At 37.2% G+C, this 11,827-nt stretch overlaps 2 protein-coding genes across 4 annotated transcripts; one reads left to right on the top strand and one right to left on the bottom strand.

Moving 5' to 3' along the window:
- Window positions 1-205: 205 nt before the first annotated feature.
- On the top strand, window positions 206-2,399 carry GRF9 (growth-regulating factor 9). 3 transcript variants are annotated; one of them, XM_079032341.1, is made up of 4 exons: window positions 206-385; window positions 475-554; window positions 1,010-1,355; window positions 1,940-2,399. In XM_079032341.1, the coding sequence occupies exons 3-4, from the start codon at window positions 1,010-1,012 to the stop codon at window positions 2,248-2,250; spliced, it is 657 nt and encodes a 218-aa protein (XP_078888467.1). In that variant the 5' UTR covers window positions 206-385; window positions 475-554; the 3' UTR covers window positions 2,251-2,399. The 3 variants fall into 3 exon arrangements, with proteins under 3 accessions (XP_078888467.1, XP_078888466.1, XP_078888465.1); XM_079032340.1 differs by having other exon boundaries at window positions 207-385; window positions 475-647; window positions 1,886-2,399; XM_079032339.1 differs by having other exon boundaries at window positions 207-385; window positions 1,886-2,399.
- Window positions 2,400-2,890: 491 nt separating this feature from the next.
- On the bottom strand, window positions 2,891-3,522 carry LOC145096294 (uncharacterized). Its single transcript, XM_079034041.1, has 2 exons — window positions 3,026-3,522; window positions 2,891-2,918 (listed from the first exon to the last, which is right to left on the bottom strand). Exons 1-2 carry the CDS (start codon window positions 3,520-3,522, stop codon window positions 2,891-2,893), a joined length of 525 nt encoding a protein of 174 aa, XP_078890167.1.
- Between the last annotated feature and the right edge of the window lie 8,305 nt (window positions 3,523-11,827).

The raw sequence follows: 11,827 nt of genomic DNA on the forward strand, positions 1-11,827 counted from the left end.
AAACCCCTCCAATGCAAGATCTACAAACCACATAGAAAAGCCATATATTTTAAAAAGTTGGACTAAAAGTGTACAATGGAGAGAGCTACAAGGACCAAACCTGTAATCTACTCATGCTACATTGAATTAAAGTAGACGCGCCAACTAAGAACATGATTCTCACGCGCGCGTGGGCATGCTATATGCCATTGTTGTTCCTGTTGAAGGCTGAAACTCTGCAACCAGCGTCAGCAAAGGCTCTGACAACCCCCTCTCTAATGGCAACATCCAATTGTCTGCAATCGCAATCTGTCCGTCCATCTTCTCATTTTTCTCACTTCGATGCTAATGATGAAGTGTTCTCCCAAGAACCCTATGTGAAACATGTTGCTAAAAGCTCATTCAGGTTCTTTCTTCCTCTACTTCACACTCAATTACTCAATTTCATCTGTTTTTTAGTAATTTACATACTTTTTTCACCACTTTGTGCATAAGGTTGGTTCCGCTAAGGATAAGTCATCGTGGATTGAGTTCTCTCTTGGGATTGACGCTGGTTCTTCACAACCATTGACCAGGTTTTCCATTCCGTTCGATTCTACTTCTACAATTTGGTTTTTGAACTCTCGATCGGAATTTCAGTTGGAATTTTGGATTGGTTGTGTGTTTTTGTAAGATTCTACGCTTTTTAATGCTTACACTCCTCTCTCCTCTCTCCAATTTTGGATTTTGTATTGAAATCTTGAACTACAGCTTGGAATTTCATTTCATGTGGGGTTTTAGTTAGATGGCGTATTTTTCTATAAAGTTTATGCTTTGTTTTGTTGCTTGTACTTGTGATTCTTTGTTCAATTTTGATTTTCCATAATGAAAATTGAGGCAGAGTTTAAGTCTGTTCTTTAGATTTTGCTTTCACTATATTGAGGTTCTGTTCAAATGTTTTTGTGGGTTCTACTTTCATTTCTTTCTATAATATTGTAATATGAAGAAATGAAAGTAAAATGCTATAATAAATCCATTATTTTTTTAATAGATGGATCTAGAACCAGGGAGGTGTAGAAGAACCGATGGGAAAAAATGGAGGTGCCGACTAGCGGTGCTTCCTGATCAGAAATACTGTGAGCGCCACATACACAGAGGCTGCTTACGTTCAAGAAAGCCTGTGGAAGATCATATGTCAAAATCAACCGCTAAAATTACCGTTTCGCCCCTGAAATCCACCATTAATCTTACAAAAAGTGATGCTAGAAAGGATAAAAGTGTTTGTATCAAGAATCGTAATAATAGCTTCAAAATCAAGAAAAGGAGTAGGGAAGATGATGCTCGGGTGCCTCTTGAATTTAGCTTCTCCCCGAAAAGTGTTCTTCAAAATGATAATGGTATGTATGTCTTGAAACTGTTTACTCTACTACTCTTATGAATTGTGAAAAATCATAAATGACTAAAATGCCCCTATGATGACAAAGGGGACAAATGTAGGGAGTAAACGTTGTAGGTCTTTCTGTTTGACTCGTTATAAATAAAATATAACACTAGATTCAGTCTTTATCAATAATAATATGAAACAATGACACCAATTAGCATCTTTTCTGTTAGAGGGCAGTTTGGGAATTTTGAAGGGAATTTCTCACACTGCATCCTATTGATTTACTCAAATATTTTTAAACTTAGTTTATCCGGTTGTCACTTGGGTAATTTTAGACTGTTATCTTATTTTAGATTCAACAAACTCTCTGGATACAAGGAAATGACCATTTTACCCTTTTCTCTATAACTGATACCGATTAAGAAGTGACTCTTAACTTCACAAACTATAACAAATCGAAATTATATATCCCTGTTTTATTCGAGATAAATATTGATACAAATACAATTATATTTAATCACAAAGACACTTTCTTTTTTGTAGCTCAACATTCTGGCAACTCAAGAAACAATCCTAATAACCATAATCTTGTTGTAGTACCTGAATCTGCAAGATGTAGAAGAACAGATGGGAAAAACTGGAGGTGCACCAAAATTACACTCCAGGGGCAAAAATACTGTGCACAACACATGCATCGTGGGGTTAAAAAGGTCCAAAATTACCAAAATTCCAACACCAGTCTTTCGTTTTCTGTTGGGGCAAGTTATGTACAAAAGGGTAGTTCTGGAAATCAATCAAATGAGTCTAGCAATAGTGATGATGATGATGATGATGATGATGATGATGGACGTGATCCAAATGGTGCAACTAACAGCAGTAGTAGTGATGCCACCACAATCTCTATGTAATGACTTTGTAACTCTGTGTTTGTAGTGTTTTAAGTTGTCTTTGTATCGAACCCTTTTGTGGGTTTTCAATAATTTGGTCAAATGTTGGACAAAAATGTGTATGTTTCTAGTTTGTTAACTGAATTGGACGTTTGACCTTTGTGTTTCAACTAGTGTTGTTTTGTATTAAGGTCATTTTGCTATTCTTTTTTTTTTCTTTTGTAGAAAATGGAATCATAATAGAAATCTATCTCGTTTCAGATTTTTGGTTAAGAATTTCATGTGTCCAACTTAATTAAGGTGACAAAATAAACAAGTTGAAAAAATTATGTTATCAAATCGGCCCTTTTGATTTATAGATACTCTTTTCTATTATTCACATATAACTCGAACGCATATTTTCTATACACATTTAAGAAAATAAAGTTAGGAAAAAAATAACTTTTGTTTTTAGGCCGGAGGGAGTGGTGTCACCGAAACCGCACTCCCTCAACCGCCACATAAGCGTCACGTCATTTTTTACCACACAAGTGTTGTTTCTTGCCACACCAAGGGAGCGATGTCACACTTTTATTTTCTATTTTTTTAGCTATTTTAATTAAAACTTATTTTTTAATAAAAAACATAATTTTTTATTACTTGAAAATTATAAAAAAGAACATTACATTAAAAATTCGAAAAACATTACACTGCAAAAAAAAAAAAAAAAAAAAAAAAAAAGACACACACAAACACATGGCATTAAAATAATTCTAAAAACTTAAAAAACACAAATAAAATAAGTAAAGCAAACTACATAAAATCGTTATTTGAGAACTCGTCTTCTGAGTCATCCGATGGATAGAAATTAAGGTTAATGTTTTGAACCCCGTAAATGTGTTCCACCAAGTCATTGCGAAGATTGTGAAATGCTTCAGTGCAACGTATCTCTACTCTCCTGTTCATATACTCTTCGCCACCAATTTTTATTGGTTGTGTCTCTGGTATGGTTTCTTCCTCGTCAAACGCACATATCGCTCTTCCTTCGTCTTCAATAATCATGTTATGCAATATGAGACATGTATACATGATTTCTTGAAGTTTTTCCTCGCCTAAATGAACTGTTGGTTTTTTCAGTATGAGCCACCGTTTCTTCAGAGCTCCAAAAGCATGCTCAACATCCTTCCTAGCTCTTTCTTGAACTCTCTTGAATTTTTTTCGTCTAGAACCATGTGGACACGTAAACGACTTAACAAACACAACATATTCAGGATAGATTCCATCGACCAGATAATAATCATACTTATATGGCATTCCACACACTTCAAAAGAAGAATCTGGTACGGATCCATCGTAAATGTTGTTAAATATAGGTGAACGATTAAGAACGTTAATGTCGTTAATCGAACCAGGAGAACCAAAAAAAGCATGTCAAATCCACAAATCTTGTGATGCAACTGCTTCAAGTATGACCGTTGGGTGACCATGATCACCTCGGGTAAATTGCCCATGATATGACGTAGGGCAATTTTCCCATGCCCAATGGAGACAATCTAAGCTTTCTATCATTCCAGGAAACCCATGCACACTAGCATGATGAGCTTACAATTGCAAGATGTCATTACGTGTAGGCTTACGTAAATATTTTGGACCATAAAACTGAATCACAGTTTGGCAGAAAAAGTGGAGACTGTCTCGTGCGATCCTAGCAGAGTAGCAGACATCCTAAAACTTTCGTCTAACGCATCAGGCGGAATGTCATATGCTAACTGACGAAGTGCGGCCATGCATTTTTGTAAGGGAGTGAAACCGGGAGTACTTCTAGCATCGTAGCGTAGTTGAGAAAAATTGTACTCCCTCGTTACATCTTCAACTATACGTTCGTATAAACCTTTGAACATTCTGAAGCGCCTACAAAAATAATACCCTTGATAAATAGCATTCTCTTGAAAATAGTCTTGCACCAAACGTTGGTTGGCTTCTTCACGATTTCTGTAAATATATATTCGTGTTCTCCGTTGAGAACTTGCAGCTGCGTTATTGCATAAAGCATCGTATGTTTGTTCCGCCATTTGAGCACACGCAACAGCGGCATCAAAAATAGTTTGAAATTCTTCAGAAGATGAAGAAGATGACATTATTTGAAAGAGACTGATGATTTTTTTAAAAAAAGATTGAGAGAGAAGAGGTTGTATTATTGTTAAAAACAAATGAAGTGTATATGTATATATAGGAAAGAAATGCAAAAGGAACAAAAAAAAACCGCAAAAGCATTCAACAGTCAAATATTACACCAACCAATCACGTGACGTGGTACTCTCCAGCCGCAGTGCGGCCAAAACCGCACAAGATCGCAGTCTGGGGGCGGTGTGCACGGTCCAGGTGGCACAAACCGCGGTCCCAGACCGCGGCCACACCCTCTAGCCTTATTTGTAGTTTCCATGTAACTGGATCATGAACTAAAATATATTAAATGTAGCCATATGCAAGTACGTTGCGCGGATATTAATTGTGTAACTGGATCATGAACTAAAATATATTAAAAGTAGCCATATGTAACTAGATCATGAACTAAAATATATTAATTGTGTGGTAAAGATATTGTTGAAAATAACTAAATTGCAATATAGATTTTTCAGTAGGCTACTGCTTGGAGTTTTTTTAATATTATTTTTCAAATAGATAAGATCTAATCACACATAACATAACCATGTAAAAAGAACTTGTTCATTTGGCCAACCTACGATAACATGATAACCGAGTTGAGTCCATTTGCAAAGCCTAAGAGATTTAAGTTAATTTTAGTACTATAAGAGCTTCTTCAACCACAAATGGTAATTTGTATAGACCTTCTTTTCTGCCTTTATATTTGGTATTAAAAACAAGCCAACACAAAAATGGTGTTATATTTGAAAGTTTGTTGGAATGAAAATGACATTTAAAATGGTATTTCAAAGGTCCATTGGAATTGGCATAAAGCTCAAGCGGAGTTTGTAGAAATTGTGATATTTTGGAACTGATACGTACTGGTTAATTGCATTTTAAAATTTTATATTTATAATATCTATAATTTTATTTAGGGATAATGTCATAAAAACCCTCAAGTTTGCAAGATTTTATCGGATTTGCCCAAAGTTTGATTTTATGTCTGTTTTTGCCTCAAACTTGAATTAAATTGTTCGTTTCTACCATTTAACCAGTTTCCCTTCAATTAATCGATAACCACCTGCTTAGTTGGAACATACGTGGCATTTAATGTCGTTTGGGAGAAAACCCCAGATTCGTTAGGGAGGTGAAACTGTCGCATCCTCCCTCTATATCACGATCACTTTTCACCTTTTTGCATGTCGTCGATTGAAATTTTGTATACAGAGAAAAACTTTACAAAAGAGGGTTTTCTTGGAGAATATTAGAGCAAAATTGCTCTACAAAAGGTAAGGTTTTTACAGATCATGATCTTTTTGTGTTTACACTCAACATTTCTTGCAATGGGTTCTTAAACTTATTGTGTTTATACAGGAGGGTGTAATGGCTTCATCGGACGAAGGGTACACCGACCCCTTTGCTGGAATTCGTGAGCCATTTCTGGCTTGAATGAAATGGAGTGTGAGCTCCATGACATTTACATGGACCACAAACCAGAGGAAGAATTTGTGACCTCACTTGATAAATGTAAGGATATCTTCCTAAATGTTCTATTAAGCGATGAAAACCTATGAAATTCTAGTATGGCGGATGAAATCAAAGCACAATTGTACCATGCTACTGATTAGCAGAGTGATGAAGATGAAGAGGAGTTATTGAAAAACAAATATAGTATTCATGGCCCAACTATTAGGTGAGACAAGATGGTACCAAAGCTTGGTAACATCTTTGAATCCCATGCACAGCTGAAGTTTTGTGTCACAAATTATGCAGTGTCACATGGTTATAGAATATACTTTGAAAATGTGATAGTAAAAGAAATATAGCTAGATGTAGCAAAAGAAAGGAGGAGAGTAAATGCCTTTTCATACTTTATGCTACGTGGATGTACACAAAAATATATTTTCGGATCAAAGCTATGAATGATAACCATAAATGTTCTAGATGGTTTAAGTTTGGATCCATTGTTTCCCATGAATGGATTGGAAGATATTATGTGACTGAAATTGCAAAGAAGCCAAAGATGAAACTTAGGGAAGTGATTGATGGCATCAGACAAAGGTATAGGTGTGTGGTATAAGACAAGTTAAAAAGGCAAAGAAATGGGCCAAAGATCTGATATATTGTAAACTCACTAAGAATTATGCAAGGATATGGGATTATGCCCTTGAATTGTTAAGATCAAACCCAGGGTCCACATGTCAAGTTGGTATAACAAACCAATCCAAATGGAAAGAATTATTTTCATAGGTTTAACATTTGTTTCAAAGCATTAATTATTAGCTGGAAAAGAGGGTGAAGGAGAGTAATTGGGCTTGATGGGTGCTTTCTAAAGAGGCGGGTGAAGGGTGAAGTGCTAACAACCATTAGTAGAGATGCCAAAAAAAATTGTCTCAGGTTATCAGGGGTTCGTGAGACTGATATACCATAAACATCTGAAACATCTAAAAGTTATGAGCGAAAACTTTCATTTTTGATTTAAGTAAAAACAGTATTCCAGAACATTGTTAATACATCCCAATAGAATAAATATGTCAAACATCATCAAAATCAGAGTATGTACCATAAACAGAGTACATATGTTGTGTGCAATGCAGTCAACCCGAGCTCTTCCCCTTGGAACCGGAAGTACCTGAAGCACAAACTAAAAATCGTAAGCACAAATCCTAGTGATTTCCCCAAAGTACCACATACCAAACATACAATAAACATATATTGGGCCCCACCCAACATCTGGCCCCGCTCGGTAATAGATAGGGCCCCGCTCAGCATACACATAACATATATCAGTTAATCACATACACATGCAATAATCACAATGATACATAGCATACAAATGGTCATCGAGCCCTAGCCCGATAAGCATATAAACACACAATACATGCAAGAGTCGCACAGACAGCTAGCATACTAACATAACATAAACATGGGCTAGCATTGGTGCCTTTGACCCGCTAAACCCAGTGAGGAAAACTCACATCGAAAGCTGAACGATAGCTGAATATGTCCTGGCTCCAAAAATCAGCTCTATCCAACCCCTAAACAGAAACAATTCCTTAGATACAACTCAAAACACCTCAACACCCCTTAAAGGTCAAACTTGGCCAGAGACAAAAGTCCAAAGGCAAGGTCAACGACCCATGTTGACCCAACACACCGTGTTTCCATTTAACCACGCCGTGTTTTCCCTTTATTGCTACAGGTGGAAAAATCCCATCCAACACGCTGTGTTTCCTTGAAAACACGTCGTGTTTACTCGACCCCTAACAACTTAATATATTAAGTCGTTTCCTTCGACACCAAGAGTTCGCAATCTCATATCCGAACTCAATAGAGACTTATAAGGGTAAAGTTTTGAACTTTACCCATAGGTACCACCAAAAAGGGTCCAAACTTCAAACCCTAAGGCTTACTAGCACAAGTCTTAATCCAATAAGCACTTAACTCATGAGTCCAAGCCCCAAAACACAGATCTGACCTCCTTGAGCTAGAAAACCACGTAAAGTTGTCAACTTTACGTTTATGCATGCCTAAAAGAAGCTCTAAAGCTTAAAGAAGAGCTTAATGCATGAATGGGACCAATTCCTCACACAAAGCTTGCAATTTTAAGCATAAGAAGGCCAAGACAACCTCAGATCTAAAATGAAAAGTCCTCAAATGACTAAACTCCTCCAACCACCCAAAAGGACCAAAGCATGGAATAAGGAGATCTAAACATCCATAAATCAAGGTTCAAACTTGATACCTCAAGGAAACTGCCACAAGTGGTGAGATTCTGGATCCAAGACCTTCCTTCCAAGCTAGGCACCTTCAAACTTTAAAGCTCCTTCAAATGAGCACAAAATCCACAAGAATCCACTCAAAACTTCAAGAACACCACCAAGAAAGCACAAAAATCGATTTAGGGTTTTAGATAACAAGGGAGGCTGGTAAGGAGGCTGGTCAAGGGGAGTTAAGGCCTTAAAATATGGTGCAACACCCTAAAAATTAAGGTTTCCTTCCCAGATGCCAACACGCCGTGTTGAGGCACCTCAACACGCTGTGTGGGCTTATTAAACTCGGCGGCTAAAGACATCTAGACACGCCGTGTTGAGGCTCCAACACGTTGTGTCCGAAAGACAAAACATAAATAACTTGGAAAAATAAATTCATACCGGAAACCAAGCGTTACAACATCACTACAGTCACATGTGATTACCTTCTTGTTCCTCCTTATTGAAGCACCATTGAGGCTTGATCTTGTAGAAGAAGTTGTCATTTTACCGTTGGAGAAGGAAGAATTTTGCGTGACTAACTGTGGGGGGTCTAAAGGATCAAATGGAGATGGAGATATCGGTCTAATTAAAGGGATAAAATGCCTCGTATGTTCTAGATAAGTAGGTGATTACCGGCTAATTAAAGGGAAATCGATTAAATGGTAGAAACAAACAATTTAATGCAAGTTTGAGACAAAAACAGATATATAATCGAACTTTGGACAAATTCAACAAAATCCTGCAAACTTAAGGGTTTTTATGGCATTAGCCCTTTTATTTGTTTATTTCTTTGTTTGTTATAAAGAGTTAAAATGGTATTGGTGGAAAACGTTATCATCATTGTTATCAAGTTTATGCACAGCCACTCAATATGCAAAAACCAACAAAGACTTAGTTAAATTCAAGCACTTTGAGGTATACAGCTTGCTTGTGAGTCATATAATACTTTTATAGAACTTCTGATATTTTGGAACCTATACTAATCTTATACGTGCTAATTATAGTTAAAAGTTTAAAATTTCCAATGACTAAGGCTTTATTCACAAATTTCTTTATTTTCGAGTAAAGAGCTAAAATGGCGTTCGTTGAAAGGTTTATCATCCTTCCTTTTATATGTCTTGCTCCATCTTACATTTCAAACTTCCATTTGAAGTGAGATGTGTGAAAAACAAAAGTCGCATAAACAATTCATCTCACATCGTTTCATGAGGGAAAAGAGAAAACTCATGACTTATTCTCTATAAATTCAAGAAAGTCTTTTAAGAACACTAAATGACTAGTTTCTTGGATTTTTTTTCAAATGTTTAAACAAAGTGTTACAATCTATATTTTCCCATGAATCCTATTAGATTTCATTAAATGATATATATATATATATATATATATATATATATATATATATATATATATATATATATATATATAAGAGTACACATAAAACAAATGGGCTAGGAATACAAAATAGGCTTGCTATACATTGGGCCATACATAACACATATACAAAATCTATATAAATAAATATAATGACGTCTAACATCCCCCTGTAGTCTGAATGGGAGATCGAGACCAGACGTTCAGACTAGATCTGAAACCAATAAAAGCAAATGGTAATCCTTTAGTGAAGATGTCAGCATACTGAGATAAGGAAGGGACATGAAGGACACAGATCTGACCCATAACAACCTAATCACAAACAAAATGAATTTCGAACTCTATATGTTTAGTGCGTTGATGTTGAACCAGATTCGTGGACAAGTAGACCGCACTAACATTATCACAGTAGACCAAGGTAGCAGTAAGAGGGGGATAAAGTAACTCACGTAATAGGTTGTAAATCCAACACGTCTCAACCACAACATTCGCAACACCCCGATACTCCGTTGCGACACTAGATCGAGCAATCGTACCTTGTCGCTTAGATGACCATGAGAGAAGATTTTGACCAAGGAAAACACAATAGTAAGAAGTAAAGCGTCTTGTAAATGGACAGCCAACCCAGTCTGCGTCAGAGTAAGCAATAAGGCCCCGAGATGGAGAAACGTATAACTAAAGACTATGATCCAGTATGCCCTGAAGGTAATGTAAAATACGCTTGAGATCTGTGAAATGGGGTTCCCGAGGATCATGCATATAGCAACACACTTGTTGAACAACATACATAATATCCGGTCTAGTAAATGTTAAATGTTGTAGAGCACCAACCAAACTACGATATAATTTTGGATCAGAGATAGGGGCCGGTAACCATCAAACTTGGCGGACGTGTCCACCTAGGTCCAGTCAGGTTTGCAATTAAGCTTACCTGCACATTCAAGAATCTCTATGGCATATTTTTGTAACACCCAAAATCTAAAGGAGCAATTGTAAGGAATGAATCCCATTTTGAGAACTGAACACGTCCTGTTGGAGGAACCAACACGGCGTGTCTAGTTAAGGAAAAGCACGATTCTCATTAATGTCATGTAATGACGTGAAAATTTCAAAGCAATTTTTCATTTTTAAGATGCATACTCTTCTTAACATATCTTATAAAAATCTCTTTTATTTAATTACAAAGCACAACTCCATTACTAATCCAGGATCCTCTTAAATCTTTCTCTAGTGTGTACAATCAAGCCGGTGTCGTCCCACGATCCAGATAAGAAAACCTAAAACACATAACACATAACACGGTAAGCACGAAGCTTAGTGAGTTCCCTAAAATACCACATACAACACATATTAGCCACTCGAGGCTATAACTCTGTTTGACCCTCTGGTCAATGTGTCTCAGTGGGACCCTCCAGTCCCATAACTCTGTGGACCCTCTGGTCCTAACTCTATGGACCCTCCGGTCCTAAATCTGTAAACTCTGAAACATACATAGCATAAATCACATAGAAATAATGCATTGTATCACATAATATTTATAGCATACAAAATAATCTATCTCATAACTCTAATTACCACTCTAAGTAAAGTATGGTGAGAATACTCACCTCGAATGAAGAACATCATCCTAAAAACACTGCTGCCACGCACCAGCCTCTAACTCTGTGCCCAACCCACAATTATCTCAGTTAGGAGTTAAGTCCAACCTCTCACTATTTGGGTCTAAAGATAGACCACCTACTAGCCCATTAATGCCCTGAACCCATTGGGCCCACCAAGGCCCAATAATAAATGGGCCCTCACAAGGCCCAAAACCCCAACTAAAAGGCAAGCCCAACTCATGGGCCCAAAGCACATACATATGATTCTCTGATCCAAGGCTCTATTGTGTTAAGCCCGAACCCCAGGCCTAACACTCAAGGCCCAACACATCACTTAGCCTAAAAGCCCACAGAGGGCTTACGCGGGGCGTACCTCCTTTGGTACGCTCGGCGTACTCAAGCATTCACAAATCTGATCGGGGACCTCAGCCCAGTACGCGGGGCGTACTAGGATTACGTTGGGCGTACTCTCAGTTTTGCTTAAATCAATTTCTGGGTCTTAACCCGTTAAGACCTTAACTCATCTCTTGGATCTGGACTTCCTAACATTTCCTACTCCATAAAGTTATCGACTTTAAGCCTTTACATGGCTGAAGAAGTCACAAGCACACAAAACACTTATTCTCTTTACCCAATAAGCTCTTATCTCATGCATAACTTGGTTCCAACACCCATGATCCCATTTTTATGACATTACACCACTAATAGGCTCAAAAGGGAAGGGTCTTAGTCTTTGGAGTTCAGGAT

Source organism: Lactuca serriola, chromosome 3 (assembly GCF_051521515.1).
Source record: "Lactuca serriola cultivar US96UC23 chromosome 3, Lser_US96UC23_V15, whole genome shotgun sequence".
NCBI lineage: Eukaryota > Viridiplantae > Streptophyta > Magnoliopsida > Asterales > Asteraceae > Lactuca > Lactuca serriola.